A 25090-nucleotide genomic window follows, 5' to 3' on the forward strand; every position below is an offset into this window, starting at 1 on the left:
TCACCTTATTATTTATCTCAAATATGTAGGATTTAGAGATTCAGAAAGTTGTCCTAATTTTAGAAGTAAATATTACCGGGGTTTTTCTTTCTCCACATCGAGGAAGAGTTTTCCTATGTGCCTTTGTATCAACTTTAAGTCTACATACAGTGTTATTTAGAAGCCAAATGGGTATTTTTGTGATTAATCCATATTTACCTGATTATATAAATTTAGGGTTATTTGTATCCAAAGGTGTTTCCTCAAAGCCATGCCCAGAGATGATGCAAAATTTTACATTTTATTAACCATAGTGCAGCAGTTAAGCAGCATTCCTGCTATCCAATTCAAAGATGCTCTCATAGAGGTAATTGAGATCTCAATGTTATTTCTTTAAACTACTCATCCCTGACAACATGGCCACCACACTAAAACAGCAAGAAGAGTAGTATCTGATACTTAACTTCCAGAGGATTTTGTCTTAACATTAGATAGTTTACAATTTATATCAAGACAAACAGGCAATCTACATTCTTGGAAATTTCAAATTACCTAAATTTTCCATATTAGCAGCTAAGTTCCAATAAAGTGTTCTAGAAGTTAAAAATGTATTCTAAAACAGTTGAAGAGGGGAGCTCATGGGTAAAACCTTTTTTTGGCTAAGCACAGCTTTCCATTCAAGGTGATTCCACTCTTAAGGGAGAATGAGAAAAGAGTGAGTAGGTACTCGGATCAGTTTCACTCCCATTGTTTGCCCATCAGCATCCTTATAACATTAGGCCTCCACAGTCAGACTTGTTAATGCTTCTAAATAATTAGTCTGTACTTGAAAATTAAATTTTGTTAAATCTTATAACTATTCACTAAACATGAACCAGCCTTACCACAGAGTTTTAACTTTTTTGTGCCATGAACCTTTCTAGCAATCTCATGAAACTGTGGATACCTTCTCAAAAATAATGTTCTTTGGATGTGGACCATTTTTAAAATCTTTGAATTTATTACAGTATTGCTTCTGTTTTATGTTTTGGTCTTTCGGCCCCGAGGCATGCGGGATCTTAGCTCCCCAACCAGGGATCCAGCCTGCACCCCCTGCACTGGAAGGTGAGGTCTTAACCACTGGACCACCAGGAGAGTCCCCAGAATAATGTTTTTAAAAACATACAGTATATAGGGTTGCAAAGGAAACCAATTATATAGACATACTCAAACTTTAAAAAATTTTTGTGGTGAGTAAAGAAATAAGATCTAACAGACTTATAATACCATAATTTCAAAGTAGTGATAAAAGTTACAAGACATCTATAATGTGATATGAAAAGTATCTGATTTCTGTTTGCAGAATCATGGATACTGCTAATACTAATGTGGTTACCTAAATTCATGCATAAAGAAAATATTATGGTTTGAAATTAGTACAAATAAAGATGGCACTTTTTTTCCCATCCCAGTTCCTAGATTCCTGAATTTTCCTCATTGAACCACACACTTCACAATTATGAATACAGACTATATTCTCAAAGATAATTTAATGTGAAAAACTCAACAACACAGATTCTGCCTTCACAAATAGCTTAACATGAGACCTCTAACCTTTTAAACAGAACTGTAATATACACGTTATCACATCTCCAGTTATAATTTGAGTTGATTCTTAAATACAGGCTTCACAGAATTTGACCAGTGAGATACACTCCCAAGAAACCCTGCACTGTATTACCCTTGTCTTAAAGCCACAGTTCCTGATCTCAGGTTTTGTATTTAACAAGGAAAAAAAAAGCTTGTTAACCTAAATTAACAGAACTAGTCACAAAAACCCCTGATTAGATTCTAGAGAGGAAATGGAAATCACCTTGGGCCAAGGAGAACAAAACTTAAACTTCAAGGACTTTATTTTGGACTTCCACACAGATGGAACTATGTGGACCCAGCTACCAATTTATCAGGCAGATAAATATGTGATATTCGGTAATGAGATCAAATCACACAGGCAGTCTTTTGTATTAATTATTTTTTAGGAAATAGAAATAGTCATTGTCAGAAATCTGTTTCCTACGGACAGTGCTTCCAACTATTTCAAAGGCTATATTTTCCTACAATATAGCTCCATCATCACTAAATATCATCATACCAAACAATAGGATTCTCTTTTATCCAAGTCTTTAAATGTGAGTTTATTCCCTCCCCACCCATCCTTACATATACATACACTGCCCAATAAATGAATAAATAACCTAAGACTTCCAGATATTTCACTGGGCTTTTATACTTGGAGATCTAGTACATCTGAATACTCTGAACTTTCTCGCCAAGAGCTATGTATGCTCTTAATACCTGGAAATTGTGTCATTTAGAATCTGCCAGTTACCAAAGTTCCTCACCCCCAAACTAATAAGCTTGATTTCCTTAAAGAAAGCATATGAAGTATCCATCATAAAACTATTAGGAAATTTCTGAAATGCCATTGGATTTGATGGCACTGTTCAGTTAATACATAAAAACCATAAGTTGAAATAAACATTTAAAATTACAAACAAAAAAAAAAGTATACTGGGAGTTGTTTCATAAACTTCATTCTCTTCAATGCTTTCGCAGTTTACAGTGATGTTCACATTTTAGTTCCTTGCTGCCTTTTTCATTTTGATCTTCGTTTGTATCGGATAACTGGGTTTTCAGGGGTGTGAATCATAGTTGTATAATTCACAGTGGGAAAATACCCATCAATGAGATCAAATTCATATAAACGAAGCATAGTGGACCAAATTGTCTTGATTTGAACATAGGCAAAATTCTCCCCAATGCAACGATGACGCCCTATAAAAGAAAAAAATTTTCTGAAACGATTGAAATTCTTTCTCATCTCTTTGAGTCTGGAGTAATAAAATTTGTTTATCTATGGTTAATTAAAGGTGAAAAGCAGATATACAGATAGTAAAAAGACATATTCTTTTCATAACAGTGTAAGTAACCATAAAAATCCCAAGAGATTTTTAATGTCTGTTAGGGGAAACAGCACAGGGATATTATACAATGATTTTTCCAATTGTTTTTTTCCTGAAACCCAACATCTATCTAGGTTAAATACATGTAGTGTTTGAAACACACAATGGTAATAAAGTTTGGAGATATACTAGAATATTCTGAACTTCTCTCCCAAGAGACCTATAGTTAAAAGTTACTATGAACCTTCCAATCAAAACTTTAAACGCCATTTCAAATGATAAGGGAAAAAGGAATTCAATACACTGAAAATAGCAACACATCAAAATAGCAACACATGTCATATACATATAAAAACTGACAAGCTGATTCTAAAATACAGAGATATGCAAAGGACTAGATCTCCAAAGCAATCTTGAAAGAGAAGAACCATGTTGCAGGACTTATGACTTCAAATCTGACTTCAGTACTAAAGGTATCACAACCTCTGATAATGTGATTTGTAATAAATATATATTTAGTTTTCCATTCTTGGCCAGAGTCCTTCAAACCACTGGAATTTCTTAAGAGAGCAATAAAGATCAAGAGCCTTTTGTTATTCCCAAGCCCCTTTCAACCACAACTTGATTTTGCAAATGAGGTGACTTTTGGGGGTGAGGGTGGCACACCCAGAGAGGGCATGCAGCTGTGTACCCCTTCCTTCTGCTTTGCTGTGTGCTTCTCTTCAGTCAGGCTATTCCTGAGTTGTATACTTGTGCAGTAAGCCAGCAGTCCACCTGACCTGCCTCCTGAGAAATCTGTATGCAGGTCAAGAAGCAACACTTAGAATTGGACATGGAACAATAAACTGGTTCCAGATCAGGAAAGGAATACGTCAAGGCTGTATATTGTCACCCTGTTTATTTAACTTATATGCAGAGTACACCATGAGAAATGCTGGACTGGATGAAGCACAAACTGGAATCAAGATTGCCAGGAAAAATATCAATAACCTCAGATATGCAGATAACACCACCCTTATGGCAGAAAGCGAAGAACTAAAAAACCTCTTGATGAAAGAGAAAGAGGAGAGTGAAGAAGTTGGCTTAAAGCTCAACATTCAGAAAACTAAGATCATGGTATCTGGTCCCATCACTTCATGGCAAATACATGGGGAAACAATAGAAACAGTGACTTTATTTTCTTGGGCTCCAAAATCTTCAGATGGTGACTGCAGCCATGAGATTAAAAGACGCTTGCTCCTTGGGAAAAAAGTTATGACCAACCTAGACAGCTAATTAAAAAGCAGAGACATTACTTTGCCAACAAAAGTCTGTCTAGTCAAAGCTATGGTTTTTCTAGGAGTCATGTATGGACGTGAGAGTTGGACTACAAAGCTGAGCACCAAGGAATTGATGCTTTTGAACTGTGGTGTTGGAGAAGACTCTTAAGAATCCCTTGGAATGCAAGGAGATCCAGCCAGTCCATCCTAAAGGAAATCAGTCCTGAATATTCATTGGGAGGACTAATGCTGGAGCTGAAACTCCAATACTTTGGCCACCTGATGCAAAAAGACCCTGATGCTGGCAAAGATTGAAGGCAGGAGCAGAAGAGGATGACAGAGTATGAGATAGTTGGATGGCATCACTGACTCGATGGACATGAGTTTGAGTAAGCTCCAGGAGTTGGTGATGGACAGGGAGGCCTGGCGTGCTGCAGTCCATGGGGTTGTGAAGAGTCAGACATGACTGAGCAACTGAACTGACTGAAACCAGCAGTCAGTAAGCAAACTTCTTGGAGTTCTGTGAGCCATTCTAACAAATTATGGAAGCTCAAAGAGGGGATCTAGAGAACCTCAAGTTTACAGCCAGTTGGTTAGAACAGGTAACAACCTGGAATTGTAAATGGCATCTAAAGTGGTGGGGGAACTGAGCCCTTCACCAGTGAGGTTTGCACTAACCCCAGACAGAGGCCAGGTAAGTGTCAGTTTAGAAATGGTTCCTCTTTGGGGCAGAATTTGGGCTTGATAACTAATGCTCCTTCCAGCCGCTTGAACAATCTATGACTCTTTTATGTTATGTATATGGTATACCATTTTTGAGTTTCTTTAGTAAATAGTTACTAAGATCTAAAGTTTCCAAAGGACTTTATACTTTCATTTACATGAGGAAAAGATGACATGATAAACAAGTCATGTCACTTAAATGGTCTTTTTGGAAAAATCAAATAAGTCGTAGAATACAGTTTAATCTGTACAAAGTACCAATGACTAGAGAAATTACTGGAGGAACAGCAGTCAGCCTGCATTATTTTTGGATCTTAATCGAAATGCATAGGTTTGCACACTTACACACTACCTGTCCAAATTTCAGTTCAGTTCAGTCACTCAGTCATATCCAACTCTTTGGATATGACCCCATGGACTGCAGCACGCCAGGCCTCCCTGTCCATCACCAACTCCCAGAGCTTATTCAAACTCATGTCCATCGAGTCAGTGATGCCATCCAACCATCTCATCCTCTGTCGTCCCCTTCTCCTCCTGCCTTCAATCTTTCCCAGCATCAGGGTCTTTTCCAATGAGTCAGCTCTTCGCATCAGGTGGCCAAAGGATTGGAGTTTCAGCTTCAACATCAGTCCTTCCAATGAACACCCAACACCACAGTTCAAAGGCATCAATTCTTCGGTGCTCAGCTTTTTTTTATAGTCCAACTCACATCCATACATGACTACTGTCCAAATTTATAGAACGTTATAAGAATACATAGAGAACCAAAAAGCTCACTAACAATCCAGAAAAGCTTCCGTGCCATTACTCTTCTCTGAAATGCTGATTATCTCATATTTAGCTTGAAATGCCCAAATGGTGTGCTAACTTCAACGGTTCTTTAGAACAGAATTCACAAAGAGCTTTAAATAGCATGATAAGGGAAAACAGGGTAGGTACACTACAAAAATCAGAACTATAAAACTAGAGGGGTTACAAAGGTAATAGAACACTATATAAGGATTCACAGAACTATTTCCTTTAGTACAAATGAAATATTTTTTCCTTCCCCTTAAGGGGAAGATATTTGTAAATAAAATTCACATGGATTATTTAACAAATATGTTATCAGAACTAACATTTCAAATATGAAGTGTAATCATCTTACCAGCTCCAAATGGCACATAAGCAAACTTCTCTCCTGATGCTGGACTGTCCTCTAAGTAGCGATCAGGATTAAAGTCCAGACGCTCGACCCATGCGTCTTTAAGTCTCTGATTGACAGTAGGAGAAACACACACCTGATGTCCTGGAGGAATGGTATACCCTGCCACAGTCTACAAAGGAGAGCAATGCATTTCATTAGACAACGTCAACGGAGAAGGCTGTGGCACCCACTCCAGTCCTCTTGCCTGGAGAATCCCATGGATGGGGGAGCCTGGTGGGCTGCAGTCCCTGGAGTCAGACACGACTGAGCGACTTCACTTTCACTTTTCACTTTCTGCATTGGGAAAGGAAATGGCAACCAGTGTTCTTGCCTGGAGAATCCCAGGAACAGGGGAGCCTGGTGGGCTGCCATCTATGGGGTCGCATAGAGTCAGACATGACTGAAGCGACTTAGCAGCAGCAGCAGCAGATAACTTTAAAATATTCTACCAAATAATCAGATCATTGTATAATAAAGCACTAATATACATGAAATATACATATATTTTAAAACTGGATAGATAGGACAGTTAAAAATTATTTTAACTCAAGATGATTTCCATATGACACAACATTGGGATGGAAGGATATACACAAATTTTAAAAAATCATAATGCCATGAGGCTGGGGATGGGATTTCAAGAAGCCTTTCACAATCCAATTTACACAGTTCCACAGTTATAATTACTTATAACAACATATATGTTATTTTAAAAAACCAAGGAAAAAATACTTCCATTTTAAAAGCCCTAATTGTTGAAATGTAGGGAGATGGATGAGCATGTATACTGTCTGCAATTATGTAAAAATATTTATATATCTAGAATATGTAAAATTGAAAATTATGTACAAGTGATTATGTCTGTAAAAAATTCTCTTTGATATTACACTATTTCTTTTTGATAAATAAAACTGGGGGCCACAGAGGAAAAGCTCTAGCCAGGAGACTCACCAGAGGAGTTTTGGCCAGTCTCATCATGGTCATTATAGGAGGTCGAAGTCTTAATGTTTCTTTTATACAGCGATCGAGTAAATTGAGATCCTTGAGCTAAAAAGAGAAAAATTTTCCAAGTTTTACAAATATTTAACATACTGCAACAGGATACAAACAAGTTCAGAGTAGCTGAATAAAAACAGTTTTATTACTGTTGATGGTCAGCAAAGAAAAAGAAGGCAAGATAACAGATCACTACCATTGCATGGTAAGGACCTGCAAAAATTTACCCATCTAAAACATCAAAACATTAGCAAAAACCATCAATCTCAGCTTTTTCAAAACCTGTACACAAATGTTTATAGCAGCATTATTCATAGTATCCTAAAGGTAGAAACAATCCAAATGTCAATCAACTGATAAAGAGGTTAATAAAAGTGGTATAGCCACACGATGGAATATTATTTCACAATAAAGAAGACTAAAGTACTGATACATGCTACAACATGGATTAATCTTGAAAACACGCTAAGTGAAAGAAGCTAGTCACAAGAGACCACATACTGTATGATCCCATTCATATGAATGTCCAAATAGGCAAATACAAAGAGACAAAATACAGATTAGTGGTTGCCAGGGGCAGGGGAAATGGACTGCTCACGGCCCTGTTTTGGAAGTGGCGTAAACATTTTCAAAAGCAACTCTGATGATGGTTTCACAATTCTGAAAATATTTTTAAAAACCAGTGGATTATATACTTTAATAGGTGGATTTTATAGTATATAATTAGCTATCACTGTAAAAATTACTAAAACCAGGAATTAAAAGGAGACATCACTATTGACCTAATAGAAAAGAATGATAAGAGAATACTTTAACAACTGTTTGCCAACAAATTAGATAACCTAGATGAAACAAATTCCTAGAAAGACACAAACTGACAAAAACTAACTCAAAAAGAAATAGAACATATGAATAGATTTGTAAAAAGTGAAGACATTGAATTAGTAATCAAAAACTACCCACGAAGAAAGCACAGGCCTACATGGCTTCACTGGTTAATACTACCAGACATTTAAGAAAGCAGTAATACCAGTCCTTCACAAAGACTTCCTAAAAGGAAAAAGAGGAAGGAACGCTTCCAAACTCCTTCTCTGAGAACCAGTAATACCCTGATACCAAAATCTGTCAAAGACATAACAATAAAACTACAGCCCACTACCCCTGTGAATATAGTCCAAAAGTCCTCAACAAAATACCAGCAAACAGATCCAGGATTAGGACATTTCAGGGGAGGCTATGGGGAATTTTCTAAAAATAATCAATTTAATCTATAGCTTATAGAAGATCCCAAATTGTTCCCTTTAAAAATCAGCCACACACACTCAGTATCATAAGCAGCAATGAAACTGAAAATCCCACAAACCTGGTCATAACTCAGAGGAGGCAGATTCTCGCCACAGACTGTTTTCTGTTCTAAGAAACATTTTTCTTGAAGTGTTTTGTCTCTGGCCAAAAAGAAGCCCATCCAGGCACTGGTAGTTGAGGAAGTATGCTGCCCTGCCAAGAGCAGTCCAATAAGCATGCCGGCTATTTCATCATCCGTCAGAAGACGCCCATCCCTACAGAATGGACCACATACACAAATTTAACATTTACAGATGCACTTCATGCCCCAACCTTTACATAAAAATTAGTTCATTTTTTCTCTTGCATTTGCCCATCACAAGTCCACATTTTTTTCCCCCTTTAGAGAAGAGAGGCCAATAAAAAATATGACATTGATTACAAAGACTTCATTGCAGTTTACTAGCAAACTTTTCACATGCACAGTACTAAATTCCAGTAAGGTACAGGATCCCAGTAATTTATGTCTCATCCATTTAAGAAGTTCAAAGGTCACAGCTACTAATTTTTGCCAGTATTATTACTTTTTAAATGTACATATTATTTAACTATGTTTTTAATGTGGAATTTCCTGCTTCAGTTTAATATGTGATCCGAAGAGCTCTTACTTGTAAGTAGACTCTAGTAAAGTTTGGAGAATGTCATCAATTTTTTCTCCTGACTCTCTGCGTTTCTGGATTGCCTTGTAGAAAATATTCTTGATCTCCCGATGAGCTCTGTCCCTGCGTCTGTAATTCAAACATAAAGATGACTTTAAAAAATTAAGCAATACTTTCAGGCATCAATTGACAAAACTCAGAACCAAGAGAAAAAAAAAAGAATCCATGAAAATCTTATATTGTTAGGAATTTCTAAGGTCCTTAAGGACAGGAAATATGTTATACATATCCCTGATTCTGAACACACTACCTATGTTGTAACTGAAGACTCAAATGATTATTCCTTTACAACCATTTTCCATTTTAAAAGAAAGCAGAAATACACCTTTACATTAACATGAAATTCCAATTTTAAGCAAATTAATTCTTGAAGTGGACAGACTCACTCTGGTTCTTCTATAGGATTTAAGATTTGAATAACTCCCATTCCTCACTTGAACAGAGATGAATCAATAAAGGCTACTAATAGGCAAAACACTAAGCTACATGTCAAGTCCTATGAGCAGTGTTTCTCTGTATCACAGATGATCCTTTCCGTTAAGGAGATCATAACAGAGCTGACAAGGAGACAAAGAAAGGTATGAATACTTCAAAACAAAGAAACTTCACAATAAACTACAAATTAGTCAAATACTTTCAAGTGCTTAGAAGGCTGTATCACTTCTAGGTAGAGTTCAGGAACTTTCCTGAGTATAAGGAATATGTGGGATAAGTGGGTCTTAAAATATCAGGACAGACAAATTAACCTTTCTAAAATTGAAACTTAAATGAGCTCACTATGTAAAAAAAAATGTTGAATTCTTACAGAAGAAGGGAGGCGCATAATCTCACCCAATTTGTTTCTATATTTTTTATTTTTGTTAACGCAAAGCAAACCAATAGTACAGTAATTAAACAAAGTGAAATGAGCAAGCATCGTCTCTTTATCCATACCTGAAACTAGGCAGAGGGAGCCAGCCTGGCAAAAGCCAGGCTGCATGGCTAAAACCTCCATCCAAATCCGCATACAGTTGTGCCACCCTCTCGTTGAGTTGACTTCTGATTTCCTTTCCATGTAAACAATGGCTGGCTGTTAAAATTATGAGCTCAGAAAGAGCTTCAAACAAATCTAGAGGGAAAAAGATCATTCCCATTACTATTGCCAAAAATTCTTTTGAAATGTTGTTTTCTTAGAGATGCAAAAGTACTACGAAGGAAACGAGAATAAAAATTTAACTCATTAACCAACAAGATCCTATTCACACCATCGAAAAAAGCCTGTAGACAGGCTACAATAAAGACTAACCAAAGGCAGACTACCTCTTTGGATAGCCAAGATAGATGCCACAGAGGTAATTAAAACCTCACTCATACTCAAGAGCCCTTCATCTCAAAAAGATAAAAAGAAGATAAAAATGAATGTGGTTATCTGAGTTCCAGGTCACAGTATAATAAAGGTAATAAAAAGATTATTTAGTACATAAGGGGATTAAAAAGGTGCTTTCTAAGAAAGAGCAGTCCAAAGACTGAAGAATGATCAAAAAGATCAAAAGTGGTAAATTCATAAGTGGGAAAAAAAAACTGAAGTCTTGAAAAAGGCTTAAAAGAAAACTAACTAATCACCATCTTGTATATGCAAACATTTGAGACAGATGCATCAGGTAAGCACACCTGGATGACACTTTAAAAGTCATAACAATTACCCAGTCGATATCCTGTTCTTTAATTCCATGTTCACCAAACGAACTTCTAGTTATCATTTGGCTTTCCAATTAGATTGCCAATAAAGAGGAGTTCAGCAAATATTATGCTGTTCTTGGTCCCATAATTGCATCTCACTTGTATTTATTCAGTTAGCATTCTCATTTATACATCAGCTTCTTGTAGAATAGCAAGTATGTCACATAAAATTTAGGTCTATTAAATAAAACCAGGTTCCTGGACCTTTTATAGAAGCTGAAGACTAGACCCAGAATGTGATGACCTACATAGTAGTCTTAAGGCCCTGTAGACAGATGTTGCTTCCTGCTAGGACTATGGCAGTGGTTTCGATGGCAACACTTAACTGCAGTCCAATATAAAAACTGGATTCACAGAGTCCAAAGAATGTTATGTTACATTCAGTATATTCCCTACATAATGCGAGAAAGCACATAATATGTTTTTTAAAGATTTCTATTGGGGAACAGCTAAAATCGCTCTTTTGGTAGTACAGCAAGCTTATGTATTGAAACTCACATTTTTGTTGAAATAAATCATTCCAATACAACATTAGAAAAATAATGTATTACATATATAACTTAATCTTTTAGACTTCAATTTGCAGACATGGAGGGCAAATTTTTTTATTTTTTATATTATCTTAAAATGACCTTGAATTTAAGTTTTACATTTGGTTTATTTCAAAATTCAATCATGAATCGTTTTTATGTAATTCACACAATTGAGCTAAACAATATGCACATTAATTAAAATATTTTAAGATTTTGCTAAGTGAGCAGCAATAATTACTTCCTCTCAAGTCTTTTAACTCCATAACATGTTCATTTCATTAAATATAAGGTGGTTTTGCTTCCCAGGTAGTGTGAGTGATAAAGAGCCCGCCTGCCAATGCAGGAGACGTAATAGATGTGGATTCGATCCATGGATCAGGAAGATCCCCTGGAGGAGGGCATGGCAACCCACTCCAGTATTCTTGCCTGGAGAATCACTTGGACAGAGGAGCCTGGTGGGCTACAGTCCATGGGGTGGCAAAGAGTCAGACACGACTGAAGCAATTCAGCATGCATGCATGCAAGGTGGTTTTACATGTGTTGTAGTTTGCTCTTTACACACACACACACACACACACACACACACACACACACGCACACTCTTAAAATTTCTAGTCACAGAAAAGTAGACATATTAGGACAAATGAAAAACCAAAACATTGTGCTTACTTTTTTCTCCACTTTCTCCCCAACTTTCAAAGTATTCTTTTGTTTCTTTTTCAATTATAGAAACGTGCTGTCTAAAGTGGGCTATGTTAAGACCACTTTTCAACATTTTCTTCTGCTCCAAGAAAACCTTCAAAATATTAAGGGTATACAAGTATTAAAACACAGTTCTATTTTATCATGAGACTCATTGGGGTTATTATAACTCTTTAATACTCAAAGAAAGCAATCTTCTGAAAAATTGAAAATAAAGATAAAATAATTTTCTTCACCACACCAGATAAAATTTCATGCATATATCTGAAGTAACATGTAGTAGACACATGCTATGCAGGTCCAATACAAATGATAAATTAGGAACCCCACTTCTGGCCTTCCTTCCTATACATACATGCTTTTCCCCACTCTTGACTCCAAGGCTGCCTCCTCCTATTCCATTATATTCTAGTCTTCCAACCCAACCCAGATGCCAACACAATCTCCCAAAGGTCCATTATGCTTTGCTAATATTTTTATCCTCTTTCACACATTCTGCCATTTATTCCCAAACAAATATCATTACTCACTCACACTATCTTCCAAAAGTTTAATTAGAATGTAATACAGTGGGAATAAATTCACACTAAGACAATAAACCCTTTGGGGAAGTTCTATTTTAAGAATTTCCCCAAAGGGTTCATTTTAGATATATCCAACCAAAGGGATTAAACTAGGCTTTCGCTTTTTGTGTTAAGGAGAGCTGTTCATTCCCCCATACCTCCTCAATCCCCAGAAGCAACACTTAATGTCAATTCTCAGCTGCTACACTAGAGTACTGGGTAATGCATGGTACATTGATAGCCAGAGCCTGCACCAAGTAATTAAGCTAATTATTGGATCTGCATTTTATACCAAGTTGTAGCACTTAAATATTTGCCTTCCAGGGAGCAAAGAAATCACACAAACTTCTAAAACCAACAGCCTCTAGCTCAAAAGAGCTCTCATCCTAGAATTTCAGGTAGGAGATGGGGAAGTATTAATAGGAGGCTCTTCTGATGAAATGAGTTTTTCCTTCTTACTACCTCAAATCAAATGCTAACATGCTAAGTTCTCATTGATTCTATTAATATTGCTTTGCACAGGAAGCCCTTTAAAATTGTTTAGTCCACGCCAGCAGCTATAAAGCAAAATACCCATTCTCTGTCAGCTACCCTTGGTTTTCCTTCTTATAAATGTCTCCTGATTCTTCAGAGTTTTGAGGCAAGGAATAATCTCTTCTACACTTTAGCAGTACAGCTTACACTACTAGCTATAAATTGTATAGTGCAGATTTGTCTTTCTTCAAGCTAAAGGTGTCACCTACAGTATTAGGCACATCGTAGGCAACTCCCTTCCCAAACACAGGTGTTGTCAGACGGCTGTAGACATCCTCGGCATTCAAGTCTTCATTTTTACTATTAAAGAGCAGTGCAGCAGCGTCGCTCCCCAGCAGGTAGGTAAACGTCTTGCCCACCATGGTAAAACTAAATACAGGTCCATACTGAAGAGAGAAAAGTACCCATAGTGATGTTACCAAAAAATCTGCAAGCGCTGAGACACTCATCTTAAATAACAAAATAATACATTGTTGAAGATCAACACATTCACAAACCTTAATGCAATGCTTCCCCCCGTTTTTGTCCAAATGTATAATTATGTTCATCCAGTTCCAAACAAAACTTTCTATTCTGCTTTTTTCACTCCTTATATTGAAAATATTTTCTATCTTTCACAGACATCATATTAACTGTTCTTTCTATGGTTGATGTGTACATTTCTTATTTATTATAGATAATTATGTAATGAATATCTCTGAGAATATATTTTTTCCCTTTGATTAAAGGTAACTTTACAGGAGTAGCCAAAGAATGTGACCTTTCCTAAAGTCCTTCTATGTGAAGATACCAGAATTTTGTTTAGTTATGAATCTTACCACTATCTCACCAACACTGAATGATCTCATTTTTAATTTTTTGTTAACCTGGTTAAGTGCTAAATGCTTTGCTTTGCAGTTTTCTGATTTCTATTAAAGACTTCAGTTACTGGGGATACAATCATGAACAAAAATACTGTCTCCGACTCAAGAAACTCCAGTCTATTTAAAAAGATACAACTCAATAGAATAATCGCATTAACAAACATAAAATTACAAATGTGACAAGTTCTACACAAAGGAAAGCAACTCTTCGATGAGAGAACTGATAAACAGGACTAAAAAGAGAAAAAAGACATCAGAGCTGAGACCTAAAGCATGGGTAGGGGTAGCAGTTAGCCTGATAGCAGAGCATGTGCAGAGTTCTAAAGATAAAAGAAAAGGTAAGGATGTGATGAGGGTAGAGTCTATATAGTAGGGCCTGTACCATACAGAACTTTATAACCCACATTCAGGGAGTTGTATCCTTTCCTTGCAAGCAACGGAATGAGATGGAAGGTCTTAAACTGCATAGGAAAGATACTAATCTGTGCATATTTTAAAAGAAAGATCCCTCTGGCTCCTGGGTGGAGAGGAGGGAGGGATAGGAGCTGAAGGAAAGCCAGACAACCAGCGAGCCTGTTACAGGAACCTGATGATGAGCACTTGGGACAGCATAATGGAGAGGCAGTGGAGACAGAAGCAGAAGGATATGGAATTATTTTGAAGAGAAAATCTGCAGGCTTGGCAATGAATTGATGGATGGAGCAGGAAGTAGCAAGAGTGAATCCTAGGCTCCTAGTACATTGCAAAACTGGTAGAACAATGATGAGGAAAGTGAACAGGAAGGACAATCAGGATTGGAGAGAGAAAAATCAAAGGGTCAGATTTCTTAAATGTTTGATTTCAGGTGACTTTGAACAACTAAGAAAGAATCATGTGGGAGGTAGAGATCCAGGTCTGAAGACCAAAGAGACCTGAATCGGAGACTTTAATTTGGGTGTCATTTACATCTGGCTGGGCTTTCCAGGTGGCGTAGAGGTAAAGAATCCACCTGTCAATGCAGGAGATGTAGGTTCAATCCCTGGGTTGGGATGATCCCCTGGAGAAGGGAATGGCAACCCACTCCAGTATTCTTACTTGGGTAATTCCATGGACAGAGGAAGCTGGTGGGTTACAGTCCACGGGGTCACAAAGAGTCAGACACAACTGAGGGACTAACACTTTTAAACTTTCACTTCATGTGGCTAAAAACTGAAGCTGCAAGTAGAGACAAGATCAGCTAGGAAAGAATAAAGGCCAAGGACCAAACCTCAGTGAATCCCAACAGTAAATGGCCAAGCGTGAGCCCACAAATGAGTTAGGAAAGCAGCATTCACAGAAGCAGAAGAAAAAGTGAGAGAAGCCACATCTAAGGTGGGAGTGGTCATCACTGACAAATACAGCTAAGTTCACTATATTAGGACACAGTGCTCATTAGTGAAGGGGTTGAAAGACAGACTAGAGTGGACTAAAGAGTAAGTAAGGAGGAGGTGTGGAAATAGAGACTAAGTACAGAAACTTGCTGAAGAGGGAGGGACATGAAAAGGGGTTAGAAAATTCCACAGATGCATGGTTAAAAAAAAAAAAGGGTCAATTATTAATAGTATCCATGTTAACTGTGACCAGTGAATACAAAATTGAGGCCAGTGGTCTTTAAACTATAGTTGCCAGAACTAAATTTCCTCAGAGATAATCCCAGAACAGAGGAGAACATAACAAGGTCTCTAAGACCCCTCCAGCTCTTAATCCAGAGTAGCTCCAATTTTATCTGTTACCTGTACTAGGGATAAGCATAAGATTACATTTTTTTTTTAATATTCCACCATTTAAAAGAAAATTGGAAAGCACTAATTTCTTTTCCTTTAATGATTTGTAACACTTACCTTCTCATATGCATTTTCTAGGAATTCAATTGGACTTTTCCCAAATGCTATAGCATGTCCAAGGAATGGAACTGGAGAGAAAATGTATGGTGGACTTTTCTGCAAAAGAAAACAAACAAAGAAACTTCGAGTTTACATTTCCTATTATAAGACATTCAGTTTAGTTTCACAATTCAAAAAGAAAGAAAGAAACTTGTCCTTAATATTAAGAAGTTACCAAAAGATGAAGCACCAAAAGTAACTTCACAACAAGCAAACCGCAAAGACCTTGGAGAGAGCAGCTTTGGGAAAAAAGAGAAACTCAAAACCTGGAATAAGATAAATGACCAAACATCACAGTACTGCAGTTATACATGCTGAACACTTTCTAGAATATGCCCAGTATTATCAGTGGCTCTAGCCAACTTCCCTAACCATAAGTAAAAAAAAAACACTAAACTCAAACTATGGTTTCTTGAGCACTTATTTCTACTACCACTCACAATTTTAGTCCCCAAATCTTGCCTAAATCTTTAGTCCCACAATGGGGAAAGTTTAAGATGCTACATCCCTCAGTACGGTCAACAGAACACATTATCATGCTTCTCTCAAGGAATGATCTAGATCCATTCATTTTAAAGAGAGAGAAAATCAGTTCTAGCAGGAACATTTTTAGCACTCGCTATAAAAGGTACTTCTGGGCTTCCCACATAGCTCAGTGGTAAAGAATCAACCTGCCAAAGCAGGAGACATAGGTTCTGGCCAGGAAGATCACCTGGAGGAAATGACAACCCACTCCAGTATTCTTGCCTGGAGAATTCCATGGACAGAGGAGCCAGGCAGGCTACATACAGTCCATGGGGTTGCAGAGTTGGAGACAACTGAACCACTGAGCACGCGGGCTTAAAATGTACTTCGGATGCCCCAAAATGAGACTCACAGATTACAGCATCAAGTCTCCTGAAATCAAACGTGCAGTTATGAAAAAGGACAATAGTCCTCATATCTTTCGTAGTCTCAAAGAGAAAGGAGCTCTACAAACTCACTCTTTGGACAATAGCAGCAACAATCTTAAAATACTACAGTTGTCTTTCCAAAGATAACACTTCCTCAAAAATACCACACATTGGGAGGGGTGGGGGAGGGGAAGAACTGCCTCATGTCTGTTATAGGTCAAACAAAAATCATTTCAAAAACTACTTGGTCAATAGTTTGTCATTTCCACTGTTAGTAAAAAATGTATTCTATTGTCAATGCTACTTGGTTTGGCTAAAAACGCATTCATCACATACATTCAGGAAATAAAAACCAGTGGTCAGTAAAGGCTCTAAGTTAAAGAATCTGACATTTTATTAGCATCATAGAAAGGTCCCTGCAACACTCATCACGCTCACTCTACCAAACTGAACACATTCCTTTCCATACTGATATAAAATCGGCACTGGGGTAGCGACACAGCCCATAGAACACTGAACCACTCAAGGGTAGCCACCCCGGATGACGACCACCAGGGCCGAAGCTGCCCAAAACATCACCAACAGGGCCCCCACCAGGGCTGAAACACCCCTTACTGCGGCCGGTACCGTCATCCGGACGCTCAGGGCCACAGCCGCCACTCCGACCCTGGCCATTAGGGCTACCGGTAGTGCCTCGGTCAACAGAGCCATCACTAAGACCACAGTCGCGGCAAACACGACCCCAACAAGGACAAGGCACGCGACCGACATCGGGGCACCCAGAACCAAGCTCAGCAAGGTCAGGGCGGTCGCGACCGCCCGCGCCACCAAAATCGGGGCTGCTGCCACTCGACCCCCTCCCAACCCCAGCCTCCAGCGTGCCCGCCGCCACTGCCCGGCACCCCCGCGGTCCCAGCCCCTCGCTAGCTCTTCAGCCGCCCTGATCGCAGCGTCCCCCCACCAGAACCCCCAGGGGTGCGCGTACCGCCCCGGCCGGCAGAGGTGGGGCCAGGTGGCCAACCGCGAGGCGCAGCAGGTAGACCAGACTGAGCGTGAAGGCGCAGGCGACGAGCAGCATGGATAGGAGGTCGCCGCCCGTTACTCGCTCCATAGCCTGCCCCAGCACCGACCCGCCCGCTTGCAGTAAGTCCAGCATCACCATCCTGGTCGCCACCCCCGCGTCAGTTTGCCAGAGATGCTGGAGGCCGAGGTCGCCACGGCGCCTCCGAATCCACCGAGGAAGAGAAGCCGGCAGATGGGCGTTAGGAGGCGGCCCGGCCAGCAGGTCTCCTACTAAGCCCAGCCCCACCCCCTATAACTCCCAGCTCTTTCGCGCACCACCCTGTACTTCACAGAATGGGGCGGGGCCTGCATCTGGCCACGCCCCTTAAATAGAGTCCCCAGGCTGAGGTCTCCTTACGCCGAGAGAGAGAACCTGAAGAAGCAGGCTGCACCTGTGGCACCGGGAGTGCAGAGACAGAAGAGAAACATAGGCTTAAGAGGAGATCACCCCTAAGAATCGCGGGCCACCCGAACCTGTGTGGCCTGGGTGCGGGGCGCCAGGACACGGCACCGTGATGGGACGGGCGGAAGGATTTCAGGGAGAGGGCTGCGGCGTGGTGGCGGCGGCGGCGGCGCGCGTTCGGTGATTGCACCGCGCGCCGCTGAGGTGATCTCGGCTTATGTGGCGTCAGCGGGGCGGGTGTCTGGAGCGCCGCCCCCTGCCTGGGCACTCAGAGGCGCCCCACCTGAACCCTTTGGAGGGCCGCGTCCTGGGCGTTCGGAGAGTTCCAGATATCCGTGATAAAGGGAGATTGTGAAAGACGCCTTCCACACCCTGAAAGTTGGGACGCTGAGGTCAGTCCCATCTCACCTCAAATAAAACCAGTCTTGACAGGTATTCATATGCAAAGATAGAGGTAACAAGTCGTGTTATTGGGTGTTCTGCGTCTAACAGAAACAAATTTTGCAATCTAGGTTTATATGTTACAGGCCGTCGTGATCTGTTTGAGGCAATATTTCCCCCAAACGCCACATATTCTGGCTGTTTAGGACGAGACAGATTTTGAAACGGAAGTTCGGTCCTCCTGTTACACGCAACCTGAGCTCATCCACTCTTGTGGTTTCAAATAAACATGCGTGTAAAATGACCGCCAAGTGGAACCCTTCTGTTAGTTAACTGTCACCAGCCCCTGGCCAGATTCGTTGCTTTATACAGTCAACGTTAAGAGCTGGGTGCCGTGCTTGGCACTGGGAATACAACAGTTAATGAGAAAACTGCGAGGCCCTGTGGAAGGAGCAGTAAACAACAAGTTGCCTATTCTGACTCCTCTGTCTGGAGATCTCATGCTCGTATCAGATGAGTAACGGCCAAGTAAACTCATAAATCTTCACTTGCCTGGCTGCCAACCCGCTCCTCCCGTACTGCGTCTGTAGAAGGGGCACCAGTGGCCACCAAACTGCCCTCCTGCGCTGCTCATCACATCTCATCAGTCACCAGGTCCTGTAATTCCACCACCTGAAAAGTTGCTCCATTCTTGCCACTGCCTTGAGTCCGGCCCTGGTCATTGCTTGTCTGCATTACTGCAGTCATTGGCCGACTAGACCCTAGTCCTTGTCTTTAATCTACCCTCCACAAAGGCTACCATTTCTCCTGTCACTAAAGTTGTGTTGCAGTTGACTTCATCAGTTTCCTCTGTTACCAGATGAACTTAAGAATAGGGACCACGTCTTAACTGTTTTTATATTCTGCATTTATTCTTAATTCATAGCTGTTGACAAAGTGTGGTTCATGGCCTTCTGGGTATCCCCAGGACCCCTGGGGTGTCTGCAAAGTCAAAGCTCTTTATAATAATATGTGATTTACTCTTTTACTGCTGGAATTTGCAGTGATGGTGTCAAATCAGTCGTAAATAGAACTTCTGGGGCCTTAGCACAAATGGATAATAAGTGGCACCAAACTCTAGTAGTCATTATTCTTCACTGCCATGCACTTGCAGTAGAAAAACATTGCTTGCTTCACTTAAGAATGTTGTTGATGAAATTATAAGCATTCATTTTTTAAAAGGTATTTTAACTAGCTGCTTTCTTCGTGCCTGCATGCATGTTGAGACACTCTAAGGCACATCTGGCTCTTTGCGACCCCATGGACTGTGCCCTGCCAGGCTCCTCTCTGTCCATGGGATTCTCCAGGCAGGAATACTGGAGTGGGTTGACATTTCTTTCTCCAGGGGATCTTCCTGACCCAGGGATTGAACCTGTGTCCTGTATCTCCTGCATCAGCAGGCACGTTCTTTACCCACTGAGCCACCTGGGAAACCCCAGCTCCTTTTTCTGTGGAATGGTATTTGTGCTTGAAAGTACAAGTGACAGACTTTGGTCATTGAGGGTTGGGTATCTGACAGATGTTTTCTTGAAAATGAAGTCAGCCTCTCCTTTCAAGGAAAAACCACTGGCAGTATTTGTTGTCAATGATAAAATTAAAGCATTCAAATAAAAATTAAAAATTTTAGAAAACTTACACCTACCTATATGAACTTGACAACTTACCAATTCTTGAGACTTCTCTATAGAGGATATTTAGTAACAAGTGCTGTTTGTGTAATAAAATGTGTCTGCATATTGAATCTTTGTATAATTAAAAGAGCCCATATTTTCAAATGTCCAGTATGTAATATTGCAAGATTATGCATGAGTGAAACAGCCATTCAAAGAACAAGGGAACGCCCTCTCTTCACTGACCTAGCACTGTGCCCAGAAGTGCCCTCATTCTTGTCATGCCCCAGCAAAATGCACAGGAGTGTAAGAGACACAGGGAGAAGTGTCTCCCAACAATGCCTGCCCTTCTTTCTATAGCTCTTTGTTATGGACTGAATGTTTACGTGCCCCCAGAATTCTTACGTTAAAGCCCCAACCGCTAATGTGACTGTATTTGGAGATAAGACCTGTGGCAGAGATAAGGGTTAAATTAGATTGTAAGGTTGGGACCCTAACCTGATAGGGCTGATGTCCTTATAAGAAGATGAAGAGATGTCTGCCAGAGTCCTGCTCCAGCTAGTCCAGGGGTTCCCTCAGGATGGACGGTGTCGGCGGAGAAAATGATGCAGTCTCTCGCTCAAAGCACTGGGCTGCATGTTTATTTTAAGCATCAGGTTTTCTTTTATACTTTTACAAAAGCATTAGGTCAGAGATATGACATCTTCAGTTTCCCCTCACCCATATTTACTGTCTCCACAAATCATTGTTGTCCAGAGTTCCCTCTTAAGTGTCCTTGTGATAACATTGTAACTCAAGTTTGTCTCTGGGCTGTATATCACATTCCTCAGTTTATTTCTTATCTCTTTAAATCCTGTTATCCCCTAGTAACTTAAGCTCATCATCTCCTAAAAAGGCTTTTAGCTATTAGTATCTCTAAAATTCCTAGTTTCTATAAGCTATAGTAAAATATGCCAATACTACAACATACCTTAAACTTTTAGCTTCTAACTATTCTTAATTATTCCTAACCCCTAAACTCAGCAAACTTCTTTTGCCATAAACATTCCCCTTACGGGCAGGTTTCAGATAACAATGTTTCCCATGGGCTCAAGCTGCAGCCTGTGTGCTCATCCTGGAGCATTCTTTGTAAAGATCCTTGAACAAATGTCAATAGTTAACTTTATGGATTATGACACTCTTTCCAGCCAACTCAACCAGAGGAAGGAGAGGACAAGTCAGAATCACAAGACCTTACTCCTTCATCCTGGGACCATGCCTGCGGGATGAGGAGAGGGGGTTGGGGCCATGCCTCCATTTTGTCAGTAATGCCTATTGCAGCTCCCGACAGATGTCATCTGCTTGCTCTCTCCATTATGCGAGGACAGCATGGAAGGACACATCTGCAAGCCAGGAAGAGAGTTTCATCAGGAACCAGATCACCCTGTGTCTTGATCCTTAACTTCCTGGCCTCCAGAACTGTGAGAAATAAATTTCTATTGTTATACCCAATCGGTGGTATTTTGTTATGGCAGCCCATGCTGACTAATATACTTATCAGGACAATTCTCACCTACCCCACGCAGCCTGTTCTGGGATTATGATTTAGGTATTCCTGCTCTGTGTTCTCATAGTACTTTCTTTTTATCTCTATTATGACACACGTCACACTCTAGGTATTCAAACATTCACGTGAATATAAAAAAAAAAAATTACTGAGCTCTTACTATAGGCCAAAGCACTCACCTTGGTACTGGGTACAGAGTTGCAAATAAAAAGTCTTTCTTCTCATGGGGCCAATAAAGACATAAACTCAAGTTTGATACAAGCAAGGCAATTTGATTGAGAAAGACTTGGGGGGAAGGAGCTTCTTGTACTTTGGGGATCAGGGAAGACTTCATTAAGGAGGTAACACTTGAGCTGAGACCTGGATAGTGACAAGGGTAAGTTCATAAGAGAATCAAAAGGAAGAGTATTTTAGGCAGAAGGAACAGCAAGTGCAAAGGCCCTGAGTTAGGAATGTGCAAACTGGATGTTCAAGAAATAGAATAGATAGCAAATGTGACTGGGAATGGTGTGTGAAGGGCAGAAAGATAAGCACCATAACCAGAGAACTAGATATAGAGCTTTCAACTATGGTGTGTGGGATTTAATTTAAATTTTAAATATTTCAACATAGCAGTGTGATATTATGTGTTAATGTATGTTCAGGCAATTGCTACAATATGGAATTTAATTCTCAGGAGAGTCAGCTAGAGTTTGAATAAGAAAGGCCGTATCAGAGACAGCCACTAAAAACTAGATACCAGAGGCTTTCCTAATTTTCCTAATTTTCAGAGTGAAAGTTAGAAATGTGTTTTCATTGCTAAAATTATATATAGTATGTAAATATAGAATAAAATACTATATGGTTTTTTAACTGTAGAAATTAGTGACATTTTATATATATATATATATTGCGTTGGCTAAAATATTTGAGACACTCCTGAATATACAAATTCTCTCCAAAAAGCCCAACTTAAAAAATAGGCTGTCAGGGGACGTTTAACTTTAAGGAATCCAATATGTTGCACTTTTCTTCCTTTGTGTGCCATTTCTCAAGGATTCTCTCTTCCTTATCAGTTCCCATTCCAGAACGAGTAGAACTGCATGCAGTTCTCAGGACTGAGATCGTGAGAAAGGGTATATACTTGGATTCCTTTCAGTAACTTCCTTCCATGAGGACTGAGATCATGGAAAAGGGTATCTACTTGGATTCCTTTCAGTTACCCTGTTCCGTGATTTCGTTCAACATCAGTGACCTTGTATGTATTAGACTATCCATTTTGTTACAATTAATGACACTTCATCCTGTGTAATCATTTCACCAAAGATATATAAGCCTACATTTCTGCTAATAAAACACCCTTGCTGCACTAGAGACCTGGGTCCCCCGTGTCCTTCTTTCTCTCTTTCTTTTTGTCGACTCCAGTCTGGAAGGTCTGATGTTGAAGCTGAAACTCCAATACTTTGGCCACCTCATGCGAAGGGTTGACTCATTGGAAAAGACCCTAATGCTGGGTAGGATTGGGGGCGGGAGGAGAAGGGGACGACAGAGGATGAGATGGTTGGATGGCATCACCGACTCGATGAACATGGGTTTGGGTAGACTCTGGGAGTTGGTGATGGACAGAGAGGCCTGGCGTGCTGCAATTCATGGGGTGGCAAAGAGTCGGACACGACTGAGCGACTGAACTGAACTGAACTGAGTCCACCTGGTCCCAGTCTGATAAGACCACAAGTGGCGCCCGAACAGGGACTCAGGAATTCAAGGTGTTCAGGACGGAGTGACTGAGACCTATTGAGGTCAGGTATCTGAGGGGTTATGGGACAGAAGGCTGGAAAGGCTCACCATTTTTCTACTTTACTTCATTTCACGTCAGCATATAGAGGCTTATCTCCAAATGGTAGAAAACTATCTTGACTGTAATAATTGTAGTCATCTTACTCTTGCTGTTTGCTTTTTTATATCTATAATTATATAATGAATTTTCTATCTAAGAGGTTTGAGACATTTGAGTTACAAATGATTATTCAAGTTCCTATGATTCCCAACAGGCTCTTCCAGCTGTTGCGTGGGGCCCCTAGATCAGAGATCCTCAATGTGAGGATAAAGAAAATATATTGCCTCAACAAGTTAGAGTCTATACCCCTTTCCAACAGGAAAAAGTTACAAAATGATATCTCCACCCCTTTCCCTAACAACCATATTCTCCTAAAAGCAGGGGAAAAAATGAAAGAGTTAAAGCTTAAACAGACAATACAAGGCCCTATAAAGCAGAAGCAAACATTCTCACTCATGCTTTCCTTAAGCCTTATGAAGTAATATACCTTGCCAGAAAACTGACCTTTCTTTAGGTCCAGAACTAATGATTACTCAGCACAATGTCTTACTCATGAGAATGCTTTTCTTAGGCTCTATGTTAATGATTATAATTGTAACAAACCTTGCCTGGGAACTTGCATCTCCAGACTTGTACCCCTGATTACACAACAATATATCTTTCCCAGAGACATTATCTGGAACCTGTTCTCCCTGGCTAATCTTGTGCCAAAGTTATCTCAAAATATATGTCTTAGAAAAATCAGAAATGTCAAAGAGCTATAGCTTCAATTCATGAGACTAGGACTATTATTGATTATTTGAAGGCTTATCACTATACAAAAAAAAAAACTCAAAAAATACAAATATTAACTAAAACAATGGCTACTACTTTTAACAAGAAAATAAAAAATATTTTACGCATGAAGATTAAACCCATTTAAAAGAAAATTACCCTAAAAGACATACAATTAGGCCAAAAACTATCAATCTAAATATGATATTGAAAGAAGGCCTATTTCAAAAAACTCCAAGCTAAAGACTCCCCAGATCCGGACTTCAACAAACACCAGGGACAAACTCCATCTTTTCCCTCAAATAATCCCTTCTAAAATACCTACTGGACTTTTTGAATCCCTACCTCCACAAACTTGTGGCGTTTTATTTGGCTGATCTAACCTGACTTCTAAAAAAATTACTGTTCACCCTGAAATAATTGATTCAGATTATAAGGAAAAAAAATCAAATTATGATATCATCTCAGATACTATGAAAATTTAATTTAAAAAATAGATGAAATTACCCAATTACTTCTTTTACCTTATATTGCTATTAACTACTCTAATGATGTATAAACAAATAAATTAAAAAATACAGATCAAAAACAATCCTTATAGATGTCATTAATATCTAAATATGCCTGACCAAATATAAATATCAAAATTAATAATAAAAAATG

The 25090-nt window shown here is 39.5% G+C and overlaps 1 protein-coding gene across 3 annotated transcripts; it reads right to left on the reverse strand.

The window, feature by feature from the left end:
• Positions 1-1491: 1491 nt before the first annotated feature.
• Positions 1492-18482, reverse strand: CYP51A1 (cytochrome P450 family 51 subfamily A member 1). Of its 3 annotated transcripts, none has more exons than XR_014066061.1 (10): positions 17782-18112; positions 15862-15960; positions 13349-13525; positions 12010-12136; positions 10022-10196; positions 9038-9157; positions 8445-8644; positions 7041-7136; positions 6051-6219; positions 1492-2793 (listed from the first exon to the last, which is right to left on the reverse strand). XR_014066061.1 is itself a non-coding variant. In XM_081531378.1 (10 exons), the coding sequence occupies exons 3-10, from the start codon at positions 13499-13501 to the stop codon at positions 2615-2617; spliced, it is 1215 nt and encodes a 404-aa protein (XP_081387504.1). In that variant the 5' UTR covers positions 13502-13525; positions 15862-15960; positions 18333-18482; the 3' UTR covers positions 1492-2614. The 3 variants fall into 3 exon arrangements, 2 of the variants coding, with proteins under 2 accessions (XP_081387504.1, XP_081387503.1); XM_081531378.1 differs by lacking the exon at positions 17782-18112 and adding an exon at positions 18333-18482 and having other exon boundaries at positions 8449-8644; XM_081531377.1 differs by having other exon boundaries at positions 8449-8644.
• Positions 18483-25090: the final 6608 nt, after the last annotated feature.

Source organism: Giraffa tippelskirchi, chromosome 10 (genome assembly GCF_054371585.1).
Source record: "Giraffa tippelskirchi isolate mGirTip1 chromosome 10, T2T-mGirTip1v1.2.pri, whole genome shotgun sequence".
Taxonomy (NCBI): domain Eukaryota; kingdom Metazoa; phylum Chordata; class Mammalia; order Artiodactyla; family Giraffidae; genus Giraffa; species Giraffa tippelskirchi.